The sequence below is a fragment of the Cetorhinus maximus genome, chromosome 7 (assembly GCF_964194155.1).
Source record: "Cetorhinus maximus chromosome 7, sCetMax3.hap1.1, whole genome shotgun sequence".
In the NCBI taxonomy this organism is placed as follows: domain Eukaryota; kingdom Metazoa; phylum Chordata; class Chondrichthyes; order Lamniformes; family Cetorhinidae; genus Cetorhinus; species Cetorhinus maximus.
The window spans coordinates 59,002,281-59,026,939 of record NC_135885.1 but is presented as its reverse complement, the minus strand read 5'-3'; the positions used below and the strand labels follow the sequence as shown (position 1 = coordinate 59,026,939).

General features: G+C 41.9%; 1 protein-coding gene across 6 annotated transcripts in view; it reads left to right on the top strand.

The window, feature by feature from the left end:
* Positions 1-24,659, top strand: part of lims1 (LIM and senescent cell antigen-like domains 1) — a 176,742-nt gene that overhangs the window by 20,916 nt on the left and 131,167 nt on the right. The window contains exon 2 of one of the 6 annotated variants that reach the window (XM_078545570.1): positions 7,578-7,703. The exons of 3 other annotated variants lie outside the window; for them this stretch is intronic. Coding sequence is in view for 1 of the 3 variants with exons in the window: in XM_078545567.1 (XP_078401693.1) it covers positions 9,583-9,596 (14 nt within the window). In the remaining 2 variants the exon portion in view is untranslated. Of the gene's footprint in view, positions 1-7,577; positions 7,704-9,469; positions 9,597-15,877; positions 16,001-24,659 lie in introns of those variants that run through there. 2 more of the 6 variants (XM_078545567.1, XM_078545571.1) reach the window with 2 other exon arrangements.

The window sequence follows — 24,659 nt, the reverse complement described above, 5'->3', positions numbered from 1 at the left end:
AGCATTTCCCCAATGACAGATGTTAGGCTGACTGGCCTATAATTTCCTGCTTTTTATCTCCCTCCCTTCTTGAACAGGGGCGCCACATTAGCGGTTTTCCAATCTGCTGGGATCTTTCGGAATCCAGTGAGTTCTGGAATATTTCGACCAATGCCTCCACGATCTCTGTAACCACTTCCTTTAAAACACTTGGATGCAGGCCATCAGGTCCTGGTGACTTGTTTGCCTTGAGTCCCATTAGTTTGTCAAATGCTTTGTCCCACCTGATAGAAACTGTTCGAAGATCTTTCCTCTCAGTAGCTCCTTGCTTATTTGATATCTTTGGGATGTTTATAGTGTCCTCCACCATGAAGACTGATGCAAAATATTGATTTAAACTATCTGCTGTTTCCCTGTTCCCCGTTATCAATTCTCCAGTTGCATCCTCCAAGGGCCCCACGCTCACTTTAGCTACTCTCTTCCTTTTTATACAGCCGTAGAAGCTCTTGCTGTTTGTTTTTATATTTCTTGCCAATTTACTTTCATAATCAATTTTCTCCCTCTTTATTAGCTTTTTAGTCATCCACTGCTGGTTCCTAAAAAAATTCCCAATCCTTTGGCCTACCACTAGTTTTCACTGCTTTGTATGCCTTAGTTTTTGATTGGATACTCTCCTGACCACCTTTGTTAACCACAGGTGGTTCATCCTTCTCATTGAGTCCTGCTTTTTGACCGGGATAAATTTTTCCTGAGAGTTATGAAATATCTGCTTAAATGTCTGCCACTGCTCATCCACTATTAGTCTATTTTCCCAGCCCGCTTTAGACAACTCTTTCTTCATACCTCTGTAATTGCCCTTATTTAAGCTGAGGACACTGGTTTGAGACCCAAGTTGCTTGCCCTCAAACTGAATTTGAAATTCTACCATGTTGTGATCTCTACCCCTAGAGGATCCTTAACTATGAGATCTCTTATTAATCCTACCTCATTACACATTACTAGACCTAAAATAGCCTGTTCCCGGGTAGGTTCTGCAACGTATTGCTCTTAGAAATTTGTTTCTACATATTTACCTTCCATGTTACCCCTGCCAATCTGATTTGTCCAGTCAATATGCAGATTAAAATCACCCATGACAATTGTAGCGCCCTTCTTACACACCACCATTACTTCCCAATTTATACTTTGTCCTACAGTGAGGCAACTCTTCGGGGGGCCTATAGACGACTCCCACCTGTGACTTCTTCCCCTTGCCATTCCTTATTTCCACCCAAACAGATTCCATATCGCGATCTATTGCACCTATATCACTACTCACCACTGCACTGATACCTTCCTTTATTAACAAAGCTACCCCACCTCCTTTTCCTTTTTGCCTATTTTTCCGGAACATTGAATACCCTTGAATATTGAGTTCCCAGCCTTGGTCACCCTGTAGGCACGTTTCTGTAAATTCTATCAAGTCATATTCATTTATTTCTATTTGTGCCCTCAATTCTTAGATCTTGTTACAGCTGCTGGGTGCATTCCGAAAAAGAGCCTTAAGCTTTGACTTTTTACCGTTATTACTCATTCTGGTTCTAATTTCTGCTGCACTCTTCTGCCTATATTTTCTGCCCTTTCCTGTCACATTTTGATTATCGTTTGCCCCTTCAATACCCTGCACCTCTGCTCTCTTGTTTCTTTTTGATTTTTTAAACATCCCTTCAGTTGAACCCTCCCCCCCACTAATTAGTTTAAAGTCCTATCTACAAGCCTAGTTAAACGATTCACCAGGACACTGGTCCCAGCATGGTTCAAATGAAGCCTGTTCCAATGGAGCAGCTCTCTCCTTCCTCAATACTGATGCCAGTGCCCCATGAATTGGATCCCATTTCTCCCACACCAATCTTTGAGCCACGCATTTACCTCTCTTGTTTTAATTACCCTATGCCAATTTGCACATGGCTCAAGTAGTAATCCGGAGATTATTGCCTTTGTGGCTCTCGTTTTTAATTTAGCCCCGAGTTGCTCGTGGTCCCTCAGCAGAACCTCTTTCCTAGCCCTACCTATGTCATTGGTGCCTAATTGGACCACGACAGCTGGATCCTTTCCCTCCCACTCCAAATTCCTCTCCAGCCCAGAAGAGATGTCCTTAACTTTGGCACCAGGTAGGCAACACGGTCTTCGGGACTCTGTCTTTGTTGCAGAGAACAATATCTATTTCCCTAACTATGCTATCCCATATTACTACATTTTTCTTTTCTCCCCAGACTTGAATGGTGCTCTGTATCACGGTGCTGTGGTCAGTTCGCTCATCTTCCCTGTAGTCTGTGCCCTCGTCCACACCAGGAGCAAGATCCTCGTACCTATTGGACAAGGGCACTGGCTGAGGCTCCTCCAAAGCTAAATTCCGGATCCCCATACCTGCCTCACTCGCAGTCACACCCTCCTTTCCATGACCACAGTTCAGATTTGGTGTAATTAATCTAAGGGGTGTGACTGTCTCCTGAAACACAGTGTCCAGCTAACTCTTCCTGCCCCCCCCCCACCGATGTATCGCAGCATCCGCAGCTCAGACTCCAGCTCATCAATTCCGAGCCGAAGCTCCTCGAACAGCCAACGCTTGCTGCAGATGTGGTCACCGTGGATCGCACCGGCATCCACCAGTCCCCACATACTACAGCTGCAACATATCACCTGTCCAGCCACCTCTATTCTAATTAATTAATTAATTTGGATGTTAAATATCTTAAAAGTGAATTTCTTAACTGTACCCTTCAACTGTAATCACGTCTCCCGGGAATAGTTTTTTCTCTATCTACCCTATCTGTTCCCCTGAATATCTTAGAAACCTCAGTCAAAATACCCCTTAACCGTCTAAATTCCAGGGAATATAATGCTAAATTGTGTAACCTCTCTTTGTAATTTAACCCGTAGAGTCCCGATATTATCCTGGCAAATTCACATTGCACTTCCTCCAAGGGCAATATATCCTCACAGTAGTACAGATGTGGTCTAACCATGACTTTATATGGCTGAAGCATATCTTCTGTCCCCATGTAATCTAATTTTCTAGTTATAAAGGCAAGCATTTTATTAGTCTTATCGATTATTTTCTGTACCTGTGCATGACATTTTAAAAATGTATGTATATGAACCCCAAGTCTCTTTAGACCTCCACTGTTTTTAATTTTCCACCAATTAGGAAGTATTCTTTTTTGCCTTTGTAGATCCAAAGTGGATAACCTCATCGTTGCTTACATGCAAATCCAATGCCACACTTCTACGCATTCACTTAATCTATTAATGTCTCTTTGGAATTTTGATTCTACCTGCACTGCTTGTAATGTAACCTATCTTTGTGTCATCAGCAAATTTGGATATGTGGCTTTCTATTCCATCATCTATGTTGTAAGTAAACATGGTGAATAGTTGAGATCCCAACACAGATCTTTGCAAGACACGACCAGTTACATTCTGTCCATTACCCCAAATCTTTGTTTGCTGCTCCTCAGCTAACCAGGTCATTAATTGGTCTTCAATTCCATGAACAGGTACCAGTCTCTTATGAGGACGATATCAAATGCCTTCTGAAAGTCCATATAAACATCGATCGACATTCCCCTGTCCACTACTTTTGTCACCTCCTCAAAAAAAATCAATCCGGCATGACCTATCCTTTACAACATCCATGCTAGATTTCTTTGAAAATTCTGAAGCTGTTTAGTCACTCTATCCTTAAATATAGATTCTAGGCATTTCCTGACAACAGATGTAAGGCTTAACTGGTCTACAAGTTCCTGGTTTCCGTCTCTTGTCTTCAAATAGTGTTCTAGCCATATTAACACTATGGCTACAAGAGCAGGTCATAGGCTAGGAATCCTGCAATGAGTAACTCACTTCCTGACTCCCCAAAGCCTGTCCACCATCTACAAGGCACAAGTCAGGGATGTGATGGAATACTTTCCACTTGTCTGGATGAGTGCAGCTCCAACAACACTCAAGAAGCTTGACACCATCTGGGACAAAACAACCAGCTTGATTGGCACCCCATCCACAAATATTCACTCCCTCCAACACCGACACACAGGAGCAGCAGTGTATACCATCTACAAGATGGTGTGCAGGAACACACCAAGCCTCCTTAGTCAGGACCTGTGAAACCCACGTCCACGACCATCTAGAAGGACAAGGACAGGAGACACATGGGAACATCACCACCTGGAAGTTCCTCTCCAAGCCACTCATCATCCTGACTTGGAAACATATTGTTGTTTCTTCACTGTTGCTGGGTCAAAATCCTGGAACTCCCTCCTTAACAGTACTGTGGGTGTACCTACACCACAAGGACCTCAGCGGTTCAAGTAGGCGCTCACTACCACCTTCTCAAGGGCAAAGAAAGAGGAATGAAACTGGACGGACCCAGCATCCACCTAGGCACCAGAAACGACATGGCTAACTCAGCCCTGTCGACCCTGCAAAGTCCTGCTTACTAACATCTGGGGGCTAGTGCCAAAATTGGGAGAGCTGTCTCACAGACTAGTCAAGCAACAGCCTGACATAGTCACCCTCGTGGAATCCTACCTTACAGACAACGTACCAGACACCACCATCACCATCCCTGGGTATGTCCTGTTCCACCGGCAAAACAGACCCAGCAGAGGTGGCGGTACAGTGGTATACAGTTGGGAGGGAGTTGCCCTGGGAATCCTTAACATCGACTGCTGACCCCATGAAGTCACATGGCATTAGGTCAAACATGGGCAAGGAAACCTCCTGCTGATTACCATGTGCCGCCCTCCCTCAGCTGATGAATTCAGTGCTGCTCCATGTTGAACACCACTTGGAAGAAGCAGTGAGGGCGACAAGGGCACAGAATGTACTCTAGGTGGAGGACTTCAATGTCCATCACCAAGAGTGGCTTGGTAGCACCACTACTGACCGAACTGGCCGAGTCCTAAAGGGCATAGCTGCTAGACTGGATCTGCGGCAGGTGGTGAGGGAACCAACAAGAGGGAAAACATAGTTGACCACATCCTCACCAACTCGCCTGCAGCAGATGCATCTGTCACTGAGAGCATGGGTAGGAGTGACCATAACGCAGTCGTTGTGGAGGTGAAATCCTGCCTTCACATAGAGGATACCCTCCATCGTGTTGTGTGGCACTACCACTGTGCTAAATGGGATAGATTTGGAACAAATCTAGGAACTCAAGACTGGGCATCCATGAGGTGCTGTGGGCCATCAGCAGCAGCAGAATTGTACTCGAACACAATCTGTAACCTCATGGCCCAGCAATTCCCCCACTCTACCATTACCATCAAGCCCGGGGATCAACTCTAGTTCAATTAAGAGTGCAGGAGGGCATGGCAGGAGCAGCACCAGTCATACCTAAAAATGAGCTGTCAACCTGGTGAAGCTTTAACACAGGACTACTTGCGTGCCAAGCAGCATAAGCAGCAAGTGATAGACAGAGCTAAGTGATCCCACAACCAACAGATCAGATCTAAAGTCTGCAATTTTGCCACATCCAGTCGTGAATTGTGGTGGACAGTTAAACAACACACTGGAGGAGGAGGCTCCACAAATATCCCCATCCTGAATGATGGTGGAGCCCAGCACATCAGTGCAAAAGATAAGGCTGAAACATTTGCTAAAATCTTCAGCCAGAAGTGCACATTGGATAGTCCATCTCAGCCTCCTCCGGAGGTCCCCAGCATCATAGATGCCAGTCATCAGCCAATTTGATTCACTCTGCATGACATCAAGAAATGGCTGAAGGCACTGGGTAGTGCAAAGGCTATGGGCCCTGGCCAATATTCCAGCAATAGTGCTGAAGACTTGTGCTCCAGAACTTGCCGCATCCCTAGCCAAGCTGTTCCATTACAGCTGGCATCTACCCAGCAATGTGGAAAATTGCCCAGGTATGTCCTGTACACACAAAACAGGACAAATCCAACCCGGCCAATTACCGCCTCATCAGTTTCCTCTCGATCATCAGTAAAGTAATGGAAGGGGTCATCAACAGTGCTATCAAGCAGCTTTTGCTTAGCAATAACCTGCTCACTGACCCCCAGTTTGGGTTCCGCTGGGGCCACACAGCTCCTGACCTCATTACAGCCTTGGTTCAAACATGGACAAAAAAGCTGAACTCCCAAGGTGAGGTGAGAGTGACTACCCTTGACATCAAGGCAGCATTTGACCGAGTATGGCATCAAGGAGCCCTAGCAAAACTGGAGTCAATGGGAATCAGGGGAGATCCCTCCACTAGTTGGAGTCATACCTAGCACAAAGGGTCGGTCATCTCAGCTCCAGGGCACTACTGCAGGAGTTCCTCAGGGTAAGGTCCTCGCCCAACCATCTTCAGCTGCCTCATCAATAACCTTCCCTCTATCATAAGGTCAGAAGTGGGGATGTTCGCTGCTGATTGCACAATGTTCAGCAGCATTCACGACTTCTCAGGTGCTGAAGCAGTCCATGTTCAAATGAAGCAAGACCTGGCCAATTAGGGATGTGCAATAATCGCTGGCCCAGCCAGCGAAGCCCACATCCCATAAATTAATTTTAAAAAAGTTTTCCAATCTAAAGTAATAGTTCCCAAATGTGGTGAACTTCGGAACAGTGTATCTGCAATGTTCTCACCTACTCCCTTTAAATCCTGGGATGGAAATCATTTTGATCCTGGGATGGCTCCTGTTGACTGACTGTCCTCATGCATGCATATTTCGGTGAGATCTTGGAGTCTGCAAAACGGGGTAAATTCTTTTGACTCTACAATAGTGAACCCTATCAAACTCCCATTTGAAGTTTTGTTTTGTGAGATCCTTTCTATTTTATGGAGATATATGGTGTAAGTAATACTATGTGGCTGTATTACCTAAATAGGAATATCATCATGGTTTAAACTTCGAACTAATTATGATTTTAAACAGTTGAAAGTTTAGGCAATAAACACAGGTCTCCAATGTTCTGTGTGGGTGCAGTTTTTGTTTCCTTGTTGCACTAACTGCACAGATAACTGCATCAATAAAAGTATACTGATAGGGCTGTATTAAATTCAGTACGCAATAATCATAATTAATGTTCAAGGCTGGCATGGTGCCCAGGATTTATTGTGATTGTAACATGTTCATATGGGATATGAAAATATAAACACCAGACTAAGTAGCTGCATATACATACAAAGAAATATTTTTACAAACATGGGTAGACACATTTTTTGGAAGCAAGAATATGATCTCTTAAATGTTCTCCTAAAATGTCATCAATAATTTACATTATTAAGGGTTCTCACAAAGTTTCTTTGACTGGATTATGCTGTGCTTCTCACAATGTGAATTAACAATGAGATTCTCATTCATTTCAGCGAAAGTTGGGCCCTGAGCATTGAAATTACATGGATGAATGTAAATCTGCTTGTGGACTACTGTGAAATACCTGTAGACTCTTTTTAAAAAAAAGTCAACCTTTTCTTCCTTAACTGCTGTTGCATTGACAAGCCACACAACCCAATTGATGTCTAATTGACAAATAGTTATGTATACATAACATCAATGCTGTGCCAACTGCTGTGACAGCTGCAAAGTAGTTCCTGTGTGTTTGGCTTGGTTGTTTAGATCTAGTTCTGCAGAAGACACCTGAGTGTTGCAATAAAGTATGAACACCACCCTGTCCACAAATATCATCACTGGAACTTAGACTTTGAGATCTGTCATATAACCTCTTTCCTGCCTCGGATTAAAGTGAGGAGATGTTTATCCTAATATTTGCAGGTGTAATCTGAATTCCCTCTGTCCATTCACAGCTCATTTTGGCTTCTGCTCTCGCAATTAATCCATTGCCTCTATCACCTCTATCACCTCCACCCTCCACCACAATATCTGCGCCCATCCAGCCCCTTCTCTCCTATTTCCTCCCCTTAATGTCAGCTTCCATTCCTTCCTTTTTGGGTATTTTGTTTCCTTCAACTGTACCCCAAGTCATCATTGCTTCTTGGTACTCCTGCTGTCACCTCAGATTTGAGGTCCTCTTGGAAAAGCCCACAGCTATCTTCTGTACCTGTTCCTGCACTGTCAAACCCATCAAAGCATTGGTTACTGCTTCCTTATGAGCAGAAATCTCCAGCAGCCCCATGCTTCTCTCTTAAAGACCTTCCTGCCTTGTACGTTTGCTGTGGGGCTAATCTCACCAACCTCTTCCCACCCTACTCACTTTGCACACTGCAGATTCTGCCAGCTGAACAATAGTCACTATGGACCTCCATGTTTCCCTCCAGAATGTCTGTTCACTCACAATCTTATTTTGAATGATTACACTGATACTATGACTTTGACTGTAACGTGGCTCACAGGTGGTGGCTACTTGCCTCTCACTGGAGCCTCTTGTCTGCTTACACTTTCCAAAACCTTCCCTGACCAAAATACCATAGCATGGTGGCTTATCACTAAATCACACCTTGATCTCTCTCTTTACTGGCGCTTTCTCCTTCCAATACCTCACGTTTTCTCCCTTGCTACTGCTTCTGTGATGTTTGTCTGTTTATCCGACACCCAGGGCTGAACTTGACATGTCACCCACAGGAAGGAAAATGGGTGGGTGGGCCTATAAATTAGGGCACCTTGCCATTGGTGGCATGCCCACTCTAGGCCCGCCTGTCCCGCCATGATTTTACAGGTGGGTGGGCCACCAGCCCGTAGCGCAATTAAGGCCCCAATTAAGGGCCTCATCCCACCGCTGCTCTGATTTAACGGGCGGCAGGAGAGGCCTGTGCCCAACATGTAGCACAGCAGGTTTGACCCTGTGGGCTGCTGGTCATTGAAAGGGGGATGCCTCCTTTCCAGGCCTCCTGTGCCAGTTGGAGGTCCCTCCCCGCTCCCCAAAATTTTGCCTCCCCACATCCCCCTACCCTCCCACCCTGTTGAACATGCTCCACCATCACCGGGAACTGACAACCTGGCCCCAGTGAGATCCCTGACGAGCCTGGGGTGGGAGGCATCCATGGTTCCTCTTCCTCCCAGGCCTCCTGGCCTCCCTAAGGTGAAGCAGGACTTCCTCCTAGAGATGGACGGAAGTCCTGTCTTATACTAATTAAAACTAGTACTTTGTTTTAGTGATGCATAAAGCACACAGCACCAGCATGTCATTATTTCTTAATTTCTAACCTTGTAGTTTCAATGGTTCTGTTCATCAGTGTTGAATTTCAGCGTTGTGTTGTGCACTATTCCCCAGGAAACGGAGTTGCGAATACCCATTCTGGCTGTTAAAAAATTGGACTGAGCTTTGTGCTTGTACAGTATCAGTTTTTTGCACTTGTACTCAATTGCATATTGTTTTACATAGCTGCCTGTCAATTATCATTTATCTTGCAAGCTGTTGATGAATTTTTCACAACCTCGTTTTCACATTATTCCAATTATGGTCCATATTTTTGAAATTCATGGTGGTTTCTGACAGATGGACTGATAAACTATAATTGAAAACAAGTTAACTTTAAGCTGGAAGAAAACCTACAGCTGTTTATGAAATTTCCTTTTTTTTCAGCCATACCCTTGTATTGCTTGTGTCCGTTTTACTTACAAATATTAAAATAGACCTGGTGCAGTGTGTACTCCAGGGTTACTGATGCTGCCCACATGGTATGTAGGAAATATGTCTTTACTGTTTCTTTTTAATCGTCGGTTAGCATCTGGATTTCAGAGGGTAACTTGTCATCAACCAAACAAGAGGATAAATTTATGTGATATGTGACTGTGGGAATGGAGGGTATTTACGATCTGGTGGGAATGATTCTTTAGAGATTGTATGATGGAGGGAGTTACAGAGTGTACATTCTCATTTGGCTATAATTTGTTGTGGCAGTGACTTGCCCTTGCCCATTTCATCTCGATATTTTGCAGCACAGGTTGCTGGAAGTGCAAGCTGATAACGCAGCGAGGGAAACTGGCTATTTTGGATCTGAGTGAGCAGGGCAAGCATTTGAGTATCTCCTTAACCAATTAAACAGAAAGACTGTGAAATAAAGGACTGTGAGGAAGAATAGATTAAAGTGGGTGAATTCAGTCAAATCATTAGAGAAGGAGAAATACAGAGAAAAAAAAAATTAGATTGAGAGAGAAAAAAGAGACAAGTTTTTATAAACCAGTTTTCATTTTAAGTTTCAAGCTTTTTAAAAAAAATCCAACTATAATTAAACCCTGCAGGAGTGAAATTCAACACTTGTAATAGTTCATTTTCAGATGCTAAAGAGGCTCATTGGTGCTAATTAAAATCACATTGTTAAAATAATCGGGTCTTAATTAATTATGTTTGGACCTTAAAATAACTCCAAATCGGGCTCGCTCTCTGCATCACTTCAGTCGGCTCTAACTTTCTGTAATAAGTCTAATTTGTATCTACCATGCAAATACAGCAACTTCATATCACCCAATGGATTTCAATGGTGAAATGAAACTGAGAGTGAGACAGCAAGATGCTTTTTTTGTAAATCGCATGTCAGAGAAGCGTATCTCAGAGAGAAACATTAGGATTTCCATTTTTGATCATGCCCTCGCAGCCGCAGTAACATTTGTGCTATTAGCCTCGCCGTTATTTTGATAAATTATAAACCAATGTGTTTCCTATTGGCTGCACTAGAATGCTATCCTGTTTCACCTTTTTCAACTTTTGTGTGTAGAATATGACATAATCATAAATGTTTTCAGAAACAATGAGTCTCTTTGTATGTGACTTAAACCGATGATACCTCCCAGAACTTCAATAATCAGACCCTGCTTTCCCATCCTGTCCTGTATTTGAACTTGTTGCTCTCATGTGTTATCATATAAAATCTGTATTGATGGGTATCATTACTTAGAAAATTATTTCTTTACAAGGTTAGCCTTTACTTACTTGAATATGGCATCTAGTCACAGCATTAGACAATCGTGTTTGCACAAGCCCTATATTGGATAGGTTAATGTTTTGTCTTAGGCACACATGCACATACATGTATATGTTTTACTGCCAACATTACCACATTTCTCTTCATTGGCTAGGGAAGGGAGTGGATGTGTTTGTCAGGTGTGGGGCAGCATGTTATAAATCCCAATAGCTGAGCTGTGTAATTGTTAAGGTTTTAAACTACATGCTAAGAGAAACAAATGATCAGAAATTTTATTACACCATTTGCTGATGTAGCACAAGTGTTTAAATTAAAACCATTTGGCAGTTCTCCTTTCAAATTCATGTTCTTATTGATTGTTTCTTGATGAAATTCTGGTCCATAGCAACCACCCACAAGAGGACTATAAGGGACCTGGACTGAGCTTTAGTTTTGTTTGATATTTATTCTGCTCTCCCTTGGAGATTGAGGAGAATTGGGAGCTGGTTAAAATAGTATGTTTCCAGGAGGGTTTTTAACACCTGTGGACATTTCTGAACATTGCTCCATCCTGCCTATCTTGTCCAAAATGTTGGTTTAGACTGTACTAGTTTTAAAATCCAAATTTTTAAAGTACAATATTTTTTCCTTCAATGCTTTTACAGCAAATGCTGTAAGTGGAACATGCCTGGGTATGATCCAGAAGCAATACCTGTTCAAGAGCTGAGAAACAAGGGAGGGACATATTTAATACCAGTGACGATGCAAAGAAGAGTACACGAGCTGATGTCTAGTGTTGGAACTCTGTTGGAACTCTGAATACGGAGAGATTTGGGTTTTTAGCCTGAAAAGGAAGTATCTGAAAGGTTATCTTATAAAGACATCAAGATAATTTCTGTTCCCTTAATGATAAATCCAGAATACGAGCTGAAATTAAAATTGAGTAAGAGACAGGAAGACACAGGTTCAAAATAGTGAAAGGTAAATTTAAGATGGATATGAAGACGCTCCTTTTCATGCACACAATGATCAATATTTAGAATGTAGTAGTGAGGCAAAAACCCAAAACCATTTAAGAAATAATTGCAGCAATAGTTGGACGTTGGTGTTTGGGGTTGGAGCCGCCAGGCTCCTGGTCAACCTCCTGGGATTCCATTCTCCAAGCTGGAGATGTGTGAGCCGTCCAACTGAGAATCCGAGTGGCCATGGGCCGCTTATGTGCCGGTGCCACTGTTGCTGTGGAACATGCAGAGCCCTCGACGCAGATCCAGCCAAACATGCTCTTGGCTGTCGGCAGGAGGAGTAGAGGCTGGAGACTTAGCGTGGGCTTGGGATGAGGAGTAGCCTGTGAGCCGAGGGAGGGAGGGACAAACTGCTACAGTGCAAAGACGATGGTATCAGACAGCATGTCGTAAGGGGGTGGGGATGGTCGGGAGAGACGAAACCCAAGCTGAATGTTCAGAGAATGGGAAAACATCCTTTCACTGTTTCACCCAGCCGATAACTATGCAGATGGTTACAGAATAACTTTTGCACCCAGTTCCCAACAACTTTATCATGGGACAGTTATGAACAAATGAGTAGTAATTTGTTAACTACTGTATGATGAAACTACGCTATTCAAAACAACTTAAAACCGGATATGGGTATAATGTAGACACTAATCTAAAAGGGATTGGTGCATCTCAATAGTAAAATATCAAAATACAGAGCAAAGCCTTTACCAGCTAAAATAACATTTATTTATAAATTAAAGTACATAATGAAATATTAGAATTTGGCACTACAAAAACTGTACAATTATAGGTCTTGTGTACAGGAAGCCTCTGTAGAGTGTTACCTCAAAGCGATGGTCGTATCTCAAATTGATTGTAAGGCAAAACCTTGTGATTGGCCCAAATGAGCACTTTCCATTAAGCTAACATACTTGTTCACTAAATGCAAAGCTATCAAAACCATTTCTTTTCATTTGATTGGCTAGAAAATCTAACAGTCAGGCCATCCAATTGAACCCAGCAGTTTGGAGCTCCATTTAATTTATTTTCTTTGATCTCTGCTACAAACTCCATTCCTTAGCCACTGACTACATCCCTCTCCCTAACCACTACACGATAAATGATTATCGATAAGCTTAGATTTTGTTTAAAGCATTATGATTCAACCAACAATATAGCACTAAAGGAGGCCATTAAGCCCATCAGGTCAAGATTTACAAGAATGTTGCCAGGGCTGGAAAATTGCAACTATGAGGAAAGATTGGATAGGCTAGGATTCTTTTCCTTAGAACAGAGAAGGTTGAGGGGTGACCTAATTGAGGTGTACAAAATTATGAGGGGCCTAGATAGGGTAGACAGGAAAGATCTGTTTCCCATAGCTGAGGGGTCAATTACCTGGGGACACAAATTTAAGGTGATTGGTAGAAGTTTTAGAGGGGAAACTTTTTCACCCAGGAGGTTGCGGGCACCTGGAATTCACTGCCTAAATTGGTGGTTGAGGCTAAAACGCTCAACTCATTTGAAAGGTACGTGGATCTACACCTGAAGTGTTATAGCCTGCAAGGCTACGGACCAGGTGCTGGAAAGTGGGGTTAAAAATGAGCAGCTAGTTTCTTTTTTTCTCTTTTTCTGGCAGGCGTAGACACAATGGGCTGAATGGCCTCTTTCAGCACCATAACTTTTCTATGGTTCTAAGTCTGCGCTGGCTCTTTTGAACAGCAATCGATTTAATCCCACTCCTCTGATTTCCTCATATACCAGATTCCTTTTGTGTTTGATATGAAAGTTATCTTCAGCTTTTTTCATAACTTGCATTATCATGTCTTTAATGTAGTAAAATATCCCCTGGGGCAGGAGAATTATTAAATAAAATTTGACCGAACAACATGAGGAAATGTTAGGGCAGGTGACCAAAAGCTTAGTCAAAAAGGTAGGTTTTAAGGAGGGTCTTAAAGGAGAAGAGAGTGGTAGGAAGGCAGAGGTTTGGCAAGGCAATTCCAGAGCGCAAGGTCAAGGCAGCTGAAGATGTGGCCGCCAATGGTGAGAGTGGGAAAATCAGAGATGCGCAAGAAGCTAGAATTTGAAGAGCAAAGACTGCAGGGCTGAAGGAAGTTAGAGATAGGGAGGGGTGAGGCCATGGATGATTTGAAAACAAAGATGAGAATTTTTCAAATCGAGGCGATGTCAGACTGGGAGCCAATGTAGATCAGCGAGCAGAGGAATGACAGGTGAATGGTACTTTATATGAGTTGGGATACAGGCAGCAGAATTATCTCCAAAAAAAAGGGCCAACCATCTTCCCCTTGACCTTCAACTGCACCGGCATTAACAAGTTTCTTCCCATCGGCACCTTGAGCTTCATAAGCTTGGCTAGACCAACCATTGTTAATACTGGCTACAAGAACAAAGTAGAGGTCTGGTACTCTGCAACAGGGAGCCCACCTTCAACACCAGTGCATGCTGCCTGCAGTATATACTACCCACAGGATGCACTGCAGCAACTCAGCCAGATCACTTCAACAACATCCACCTTTGTTACCGCTAACACTGAGAAGGAAAAAAATGCCAATGTTGTGGGGATGCCATCACCTTCAAGTCACACATCATCCTGATGTGGACACATCATGCTAGATTTTGCTCTAAGTTCCTGTAAACACCGTTGAATGTTTTAGGAAGTTAAAGGTGCTATGTGAATGTAAGTTGTTGTTGGTGTATGACCAGATACTTGGAGCAGTAAAGATTATCCCACCATACTCCACTCAATCAACCCCATGTCAATTGATATCCATTACTTGAAATGTGGATGGATGTAGCCGTAAACCTGCACTTTAATACTCTTCAGTGTATTGAAACTTCACTTTGCCAGGTTTCCTTTTTCCAAATTTATTTTTCCAATTAGCCTTGGGTCTTCACACATTCATCTTCAGTCAAGATGATAAACAAGTGACCGACCAGTTCAGATGCTGAATAGCATGCTGGCAAGTATACGAGAGCACCCTGGATTAACTCCTTTCTGTGGGGTGAAGTGCTTCATATCTGTATGGTACATCCAAATTATTTGTGTACAGATTAAATCAAGATCAAGAGGTACAGGGGTTTTGAAACTATGGCAGCAGCCTCAGTGTGTCATTATTCTGCCAGAAATCGAATGCCACTGCCCACCACTTCTATAGGTTCATAATTTTCTTTTGTACTGCATGTTTTACTGCATTTAATAAATAAGCATACATGTACGCAAGAAAACATTTACACTTGAAATAGTTTCTTGCAACAGTGGTGGTACACAAGAATAAATTGCAATAATTTTTTCCACAGAATTTAGAGAGCTGCTTTCGAAAGAATTGAGCCAAGGGACAGTTTATTATTCAACATTTTGCTGGCCATCAGTTGCAGTAAATTTTAATACAAGTGTTTGAATTTGAATAACTTACATGAAATGTGTTGCTCTTCCTGAAATTTATTGGTTTGTCTGTCATTAAATGACTGGTCTGTCAGTACTTGCCAGCTAATCAGTCCTGTGTGTTTGTGGAAATAGTGTCTGTACAAGCAGCTGCAACAAAACCAAACATGGAAATGCAGTTCTCTAAGAAGTATGTTACCGCCATAAAGAGAAATGGAGAAGTGTCTTCATACATTTGTTTAAATTGTGTCAAAGTTAGGGAATGTGAACCAAGATGTAATTTTACAGAACCTCGTAAATCAGAATTATGAAATAAAAGCTTTTGAACTTTAAGCTTTAAATTAAAGAAAAACTTGTATGATCATTCCTGCAAAATGTTGGATGTGTTACTGTCCAACATTCAGACTAGGGCAAATGCAGAACAGGAAGATGATGTTGCTGTGGATAAGCATATTTATGATTAGAAGATGATTGATGTCCAGAAGGTAAAACATTATTAGATTAGCTTGTGTTCTTTGGCAGCAGCAATGTCACTTTTTAAGTAAATTTGAACTGAAGGTGGAGATCAATTTTCATAAGTGGCTACAAGTTGACATTTTCCATATTAGGTGGCAGTGCTCAGTGAAGTAGGAAGTGGTTTGACGTGTCATCAGTAAAGGTTTTTACAAAATAACTATATTAAGACACAAGATACAACATGCAAGTAGTTTTGCTGTTGTAAATATTGGTGCAATCATCATCCATTGAGGAATTCTACTGATGAAACTTGAAGCTGTTATTTGCATAGTAAGTAGTGATAAATTTTTTCCTCTGACATGTTTGTCCAATTAGTATAATAATCACATTAAATGTGCGCCAAAATGAGTGTTTGTAGTCTGTTTGTCTATTGGTGATCTTAATGTGTTTAGGTAGTATGGATATATCAATTCTGGGTTCTCAGCCACCCTTCCCTGCTCCTGCCCACCCCCCCAATCCATTGGAACATTTTGGGAGTAATATAATTCTTGTGAGATGAGAATTCTGTACCCCATGATTCTTTGTTTCCAGTTTAATCAGCAGGAGGAACCAGGACCATGCCCTTTCCTGCAGGGTGGAAGGAACACTTAAGAGTGAGTCATCCTGGGCCACTCCCTTTTATGTCTTTCGATCATAGAAAGGAAGAAAGAAAAGCAGCTTTTGCCTTTTGACTAGTATAAGGTGTGTGTGTGGAGTGAATCCTAGGATAGCCTTTCAAGAAGAAGGATGTGTACTGTTTGAATATTTTCAAGGTCTTTCCTAGTCACTCTATTGCACTGTGAAAGATTCAATTTCTACTTCCCATTACTTAAAACAGGAAGTTAATTTTATTTCTAATTGGATAAGCACCATGTCCTTGAGAGGAAATCCTCATTCAAAAAGATCAGTTTGATAAGATTTTAACTATTATTTGTTGATGTAACTTTTACAGTCAGTGTGGGTTTAAAATTCCCTTGTGCTACAACTGCCTCATTAAATATTTTCTTAATTTATTCTGCACAACTGTTGGGTTTTCTGGCTGCAAATGCTCAGCATCCAATGAAGAGCTTTCCCACATTTACTTTTTATTAGACCAGATTGCTGTTTTTCTTCACTGTTTTGTCTATTGTAGAATTCTGAATTTGCCCTTTATCGTTCTGTCGTGTGCACTTCACCGTGCTGTTTCATTAATAATTTCTATCATATGCAGTGTTGCGAAAGTCAATTTTTTATTATACTGCCTAAATGTTTTTCTTGGCTTCCCTAAATATGGCAAAGAATCTTTACACCACCAAAACACATGACCATCACACACACACGCTCCCTGGCATCCCAATACCAACAGATATACCTCATTATCCTTTCAAATATCAGTGCATATTTCTCAGCAACATTTTCTTACCAAGCATCTCGTGTTTTTAACCATCCTTATCTTATGCTTCTGGGTATTGCCCAAGGTTTCTGGATGCCCACACTGCTCTTCTGAATTGATACTCCAGCAGTGTCACTAAGATGAGGGCCACAGATCTTCATTGCATCTCTACTTGTTGTCAGCTTCAAAGTTCCAGCTGATATGCATGCCAGAAAAGCAGCAATTATGCATAACAGTTTGGCAGGTTACTTTTTTTATAGGGCAATCCAGCACAGTAAGGAAATTTTAAATCCCATGCTGATTTTGGCATTAGAATGCAAGGCCTCTTGCAAAGGGTCCAACTAGCAACAAATAATTGTGATCCATAAATATTGATTATTTGAACACCCTGCTCTGAATACTTGATACCTTACTACTTTTTAAAAAAAATTGTGTGTAACCTAATCTTTGATTTCAGGGACTTTAGAAAGAGTAGATCCAGCCTGATTAATCTGATAGACATTGTTGAGGAAATGCTCTCCTAAATTGATTTCGGGGAGGAGGAAAGCCTTTTAATGAATATCTATAATTCCAAAAGGACATGGGGTCATTAAGATACAGAAGGAGGCCATTCAGCAGATTCAGTCCGTACCAGCTCTCTGTTGAGTAATCCATTCAGTTGCATTCCCCTGCTGTATCCCCGTGGTCCTGCAAGTTTATTTCCCTCAAATGTCCATCCAATTTCCTTTTAAAATCATTAATCTTCTCCACTTCCACAACCCTTGTAGACAGTGAATTCTAGATCATTGCCACTTCATGTGTAAAAGTGGTCTTCCATCCCCCTGCCTCTCTTGCCCAAACCTTTACATTTTCTTCACTGGTCCTTCTGCCATCTGCTAATGGGAACAGCTTTTCTTTGTCTGCGTGTCTTAATCTTGTACACCTCTATCAGATTTCTCCTTAACTGCTAAGATAAAAGCAAAACCTTAACCTCCTTTGTTCAAGGAGAGCAACCCCAGCTTCTCCAACCTAGCTGTGTAGCTAAATTCCTTCATCCTTGAACCATTCTGATAAATCTCCTCTGCACCCCCTCAAGGACCCTCACATTCTTCTGAAAGTGCGGTGGCCAGAATTGGACTGGATACTTCAGTTGTGGCCTAACCAGAGCTTAAGGTTCAGTATAATTTCCCTTTTGTTTTTGTACTCAATTCTTTTATTCACGAAGCCCAAGACCTCATATACTTTGCAAACTACTCTCTCAATATGTCCTGCTATCTTCAAAGATCTATGCACATGAACCTCTGGGCACCTCTGTCCCTGTACATTCTTTTGAACTATGCTATTAGATCAATATTGCTTCCTCCTATCCATTCTGCCAAAATGCATCACCTCACACTTCCCTGTATTAACTTTCACCTATTTGTCTTCCCGTTCTGTTAGCCTATCTATGTCCAGTTGCAGTTGATTGGTGTCATCACTGTTTACTACATTTCTAAGTTATCTATCATCAGCAAATATTGAAATTGTGCTCTGTATTCCAGCATCCATGTCGTGTGTATGTTAATACAGCAGCCCAAAATTGAACCTTGGGGAATACCACTGTCTTCCATTCTCCAGTCTGAAAATCAACTGTTTACCATGACTCAGTTTTCTGTGATAAATGACTGATAAATGAGACCACAAACTAAATTATGCAGAGTAAATTCAGAACAGGAAATTGAACAATATGGAGCTGGTGAATTACTGAAAAATTAAACAAAATATGTATAAATAGTTCTGGATAGTAACTTTTTAATTGGGTTTAGTCTTTGCTAAGGAAAGCACAAAAATGCTTTGTCTACTATAATTAAACATTTTGACTAAATACACAAGCACAAGGTTTGTCTAAAGTATTCTGCACCATGCAATTCTTTGAACAATCCAAAAATACCTTGGTTCCAGAGAGATATAGGATAAAATTGACCATAGAAAGGCAGAAGAAATAAAACCTGAAAATGTAAACCTGTTCTATACAATGCCTGCTGTATGATCATGGAGTAGTTAATTGTTTTTTTGATAATTAATGTAAGCTAGCTTCTACTACAACAACAATTTATTATAATATTGTTATGAATGTAGGACTTTCAAAGTTATTATGTTTTAAAATGTATCCTTCAACTTGAGGTGAAATAGAATGTTTTGGATTGGAGGGTGGAGGGGTGTGGATGGAGGCCATACTAAGCCTCTGCCTGGAGACAACCAGATCTCATGGGCCTTTCATGGGAAAAGAAACCCAAAACAAAACCTTTGAAAATCAAGTGACATTTTTTACATCTCAACACAGAAAAAGAGACATCTGTGTTTTGGACACAGACAGAGAGAGAGAGAGAGAGTATGTAGCTACTTCTGTGAAGAAGACTGCTAACACAAAAACAATCAGGTAGGATGTTGGTTCTCTGGACAGAAGATGACGGAACAGATGGGACTTTTGGAGCTTTAAAGAACAAGGAATTGCCGAGGTGGGCTTTGCTGTTGGAAGTTGGACCTGGAATATTCGGGCTGAGTGGACACTGGAAGATTTGACCTGGAGTGGTAGGGAGAAGTGATCCTGTTGGAAAGTTGGGAGTAATTTGGGACTTGATCTTGTAATGCCATAGACATATATGAGTATGTTGGCTTGCGAGAGGATGCTGCTGTTGGACTGCCTTCCTTACAATCGAATTTGGAAGATATTGTGAAGGTACTACTGGTGGTGTTTCTCCAGTGCTATGAGTGCCTGCTGTAGATTGCCCAAGTCTCTGAAGCATATGAGAGCGGGGGGAATCACTGCTGTTTGGTAAATCATGATCTTGGTCTCGGTTTTGAGATCCTGATCCTCAGATACTCTTTTCCTCAAACAGCTGAAGGCTGAGCTGGCATTTTGAAAGCGGTGATGAATTTTGTCATGTATGCCTGGCTTTGTTGAGAGGAGGCTCCCAAGATACAGAAATTGGTCCACATTTTTCAGAATCTCACTGTTGACCTTAATCAACGAGGTAAGGGAAGGCGTTGTGCTGTGGGAGCTGATTGGAAGAAGATCTTAGTTTCCTGTGGTTAGCGAAAGGTCCATTTGCTCAAATGCTAATTACTCAAAACCAGATCCACTAGGTGGGATATTTTGTTCATATGCCTGACACCAGACTCCCGAAGCAACTGTTCTACTCTGAACTCGGTCACGGCAGGAGACTCCTAGGAGGAGAGTGGAAATGCTTCAGGGATGGTTTGAGGTCATCCCTAAAGACATCAAACATCTCTGACTCTGGGAGTCCCTGTCTTTTGAATGACCAAAATAGGAAAGACTATTTGGGAAGGCACCAAACACACCGAGAGACTTCCATCAGGAATGTGCAGAGGCAAAGTTGAAGTGTCGAAGAGCGTGCACAAAGCTCCAAACACAGCATCTTCCTGACCCTTCAAGCACCACCTGCACCATGTGCAGAAGAGTTTGAAGATTGCACATTGGACTTATCAGCCATCTTAGAATCCATCAATCCTGAGTGGAAGCAAGTCATCCTGGATCCTGAGGGACTGCTTAAGAAGAAGTTATATATCTGCCAGGAGTGCGGTGCACAGTGAAATGAGTTGTAAGACCGATCTCTATTGAGTTAGTACCTTTTCGTTAGTTGTCTGTTAAGTTATATTTGATTTAAGTTTGTTACAGTAAAAATTTTAAAACGTGAAATATTATCATATGGTATCACTGTGGGTTGTATGGAAAATTTATCAATCTCTATGGGGATCATAACAATTTAGCACCTTGGAAAAAATAAAATATCCCCAGGCACTTTGTAGGAAAATTATAAAACTGAGCCACGTAAGTTGTAGATATCCCCCATTTAAAACGTGTTTTACTGGCATGTTTTTGTTTTAGCGTGGCTTGTAAATTACAGAGCTTGTCCAATTAGCACTGCCTCCATTTTCCTCTTAGCGCGGTTACTGTGTATGCACCAAAAACCATGTTATAACTGCACATGCTCAGTGTGTTTTTTTTAACCACACCGCCTCTCCTGCTTGCTGCCTCTCCCAAACCCGCTCGCTGCTTCCACTCCCTCCCGCTCACCGCCTCTCCCTTCCCTTCTGCTTGCTGATTTCCTCACCCGACACCTTTGCTGCCTTCTGCTCACTGCCGCTCTCCAGAGCCATTCTGTGAGCCAGGGCTCAGGAGAAGGGTGGTGAGAGGGAGGAAGAGAGTGGGAAAGAGAGAGCAGGAGGGTTGGGCAGGGCAGAGAGCAGGAGAGTCAGGCAGGAAGCAGAAAGGGGGAGGTAAGAAGAAAGAGTTTTAAATTAGTAACAGGATTTTTGTGCCAGTGAGGTTCAAGTCAGGCAGTAGGTTTTGAATGTGGGAATTGCAGGTCAGGAACGTAACCCACCTTATTACATGTTTTCTTCTCGGAAAGTGATTTTCATTTAGTACATTTTAGATTAGTATGTTGTTTTTTAGGAACACATTGGGAGTGCTAAACAATGTATAGCTGTATTAGGTCAAAAGACCAAAAACTTGGTCAAAGTGGTGGATTTTAAAGAGCGTCTTAATGGAGGAAAGCGACATAAAGAGGCAGAGAGGTATAGGGAGAGAATTCCACAATTCAGGGCTTAGGCAACTGAAAGCATGACCACCATTGGTGATTAAAATTGGGGATGCTCAAAAGGCCAAAATTAGATCAGCACAGATCTCTTGGGAGGTTGTGGGGCGAGGCCATGGAGGGATTTGAAAATAAGGATAAGAATTTTAAAATCAAGATGTTACTTGATTGGGAGTTAATATAGGTCAGCGAACACAGGTGATGGGTGAACAGGACTTGGTGTGAGTTAGGATGGACAGCAGAGTTTTGAATGACCTCAAGTTTACGGAGTGTGGAATGTGGGAGACCAGTCAGGAGTGCATTGGAATAGTTAAGTTGAGAGGTAACAATGGCCTGAAAAAGGGTTTCATCAATAGATGAACTGGTTGGGCGATGTTCTGGAGGAAGAAATAAGCTGTCTTAGTAATGGCGTGATTATGTGGTAAATAGCTCATTTCGTCAAATTTAGTTGTTATTCTTTCCTGGGATGTGGGAATTGCTGGCAACCACAGCATTTTTTGTCAGTCTCTAATTTCCCTTGAGAAGATTGTGGTGAACTGCTTTCCTGAACCGCTGGAGGCCATCTGGTGCAGGTACACCCACAGTGCTATTAGGGAGGGGTGCTCTAGTTCCCCTCCCTTCCTGACCTGGAACTATAAGGTGGTAGTGCTCCTATGCATCTGTTGCTCTTGTCCTTCTAGGTGGTAGAGATCATGGGATTTGAAGGTGCTGTCAAAGCAGCCTTGTTGAGTCGCTGCAATGCATCTTGTAGATGGTACACACTGCTCCCACTGTGCATCAGTGGTGGAGGGAGTGAATTTTTAAGATGGTGGATGCGGCGATCAAGCGGCTGCTTTGACCTGGATAAGCGTTGGGCTTCTTGAGTGTAGTTGGGAGCCGCATTTATCCAGGCATGGAAAGTATTCCACCACACTCCTGGCTTGTGCCTTGTACATGATGGACAGACTTTGTGGAGACAGAAGGTGAATTACTCACCACAGAATTCTTAGATACTGACCTGCTCTTATAGCCACAGTAGTTATGTGGTTAGTCCAGTTCAATTTCTAGTTAATGGTAACCATCAGGATGTGATAACGGGGCGGCGGGGTTCAGCGATGGTAATGCCATTCAATGTCAACGGGAGATGGTTAGATTATCTCTTGTTGGAGATGACCATTGCCTGGCACTTGTGTGGTGGGAATGTTGCTTGCCATTTATTATGGTTAGAGTCAGGAGAGAACTGAAACCCTTGTACCTTTCCTTTACTGCTCGTAATCGTTGTATTTTTACAAAAGGAAGATGTTATGTGTGCCTTCTAGCCCCCTTGGTGTATAGTCAGTTTGAATAACAGCAACAAGCTTTTGTGGGTTTAAATAAAGAGGATTATTTATTCACATGTTAACCCCGAAAATCTAAATACTGCATCACTCATGCCCACACGTGAGGACAAGCGCGTGCACACACACACATACATAGGTGAGCATGCGCACAGAGATACAGTTCAAGAAAATAGTGCACTTTTACAAGTTGTAAACAAAAGATTAATTCGTATTTCACGTATATTTGTTCATTGTAGGAAAAACCATCATTGTGGGCCCGGTAAATAGACATTTCACTCTGAAAGCGCTATTATGATACAGCTGATGGTAAATGCTGAGCTGTTCAAATCCCAGAGGGAAACTTGAAACAACTGTCATAACCAATTTTTGCAATTTATATGTTTTGAGATGTGAGCTTTGAATTCAGTTAGAATAAAATCACTGAGTCTCAAGAGGTTTATATAAAACTAAATTAAACATTTATCAATTAAAAGATTGTAAGCACATACATATTACTATACAAATTGCTACTATAATAACTTGTAAAAAATCCCCCAATTAATCTGACTCCCAGTTACACCTCTGATAAAGCAACAGTAAAACACATATATTAGACCCCTGGCAAAGGGGTCATGGACAGTCGCATTCAAAATGGGTTTCTTTCAGCTCTGGGTCCTTGCGGACAACAGCTTGAGGCTTACAGGCTGGAGGCTTTAGATCTTAGAATCCCTCCCCTTTTACCAACAGCCTTCTCTTTCTTTATACATATTTTCCTCTTTAAATGCAAATTCTCAATGTATCATTAGATTTTTTTGAACTTTACCTCTTCTAATAATAAAACCGTTTCATGGCACCAATTTTATTAGTAAGCTTTGGAAAAAATAAAAACACATTGTTTGGCTTCTTCTGGCCAGGGGTAATATTTCACCCATTCTTTTGAATGGTTTATTTAAAAATGTAAATTGCCCCCTTTACACTTCACATTCTAACTTCCCTTTGTTTACCTAATTAACATTTCAAACCTACTTCTCTTCTATACATCAAAGCCTCTAGACCAGCTGGCTTTAATCCAATTAAAATACACACACGCACACGCTAGACACAGCCACCACTAGAACACATTATAGACATTATTATATCTTTCCGACAGAGCAGTCAACGTGCTTTCAGTAGTGGCAGTTCGATATCAGGATTATTGCAGGATGTCCACGAAGAGCTGGATGCTCAGCAGGTTGCAAAGTTAGTTGCTTTGTAGATTTTCTTACTAGGAGGTCAGGTTTTTTTATAGGTGGACTTGGATTAGGAATCAGGTTGGGAGACTTTTCAGATACAGCAACCTCTTAAGTTTAAAAAGGCTTTGGTGTTACTGCCTTGGTCTGCACCTGATATTCTGCAGTAGTATTCTTTGCAAACTGCCTTTTTCTCTCTGGCCTTTGGATAATAAAAGAATTTTGGTATCAGAAGCCAGTTTTAGTCACACGATGAACTGCTGTTCTCCACTCAGAATGGTTTAAAGCTAAAAGGAATTGCTATACAATGGTTAATTGATTTTCTGCTGTCCTCCTTTTGTTAAATTCCAGACTTGGAGATGTGAAGCCTGGAAGTCCATTAATTTTGAGTTTGGAGTAAACCACAAACAATGGTAGGTAGAAATTCCATGGAGGGGTTCTGCCTGGGTAGGTGCATTCAAGGGAGAGGCT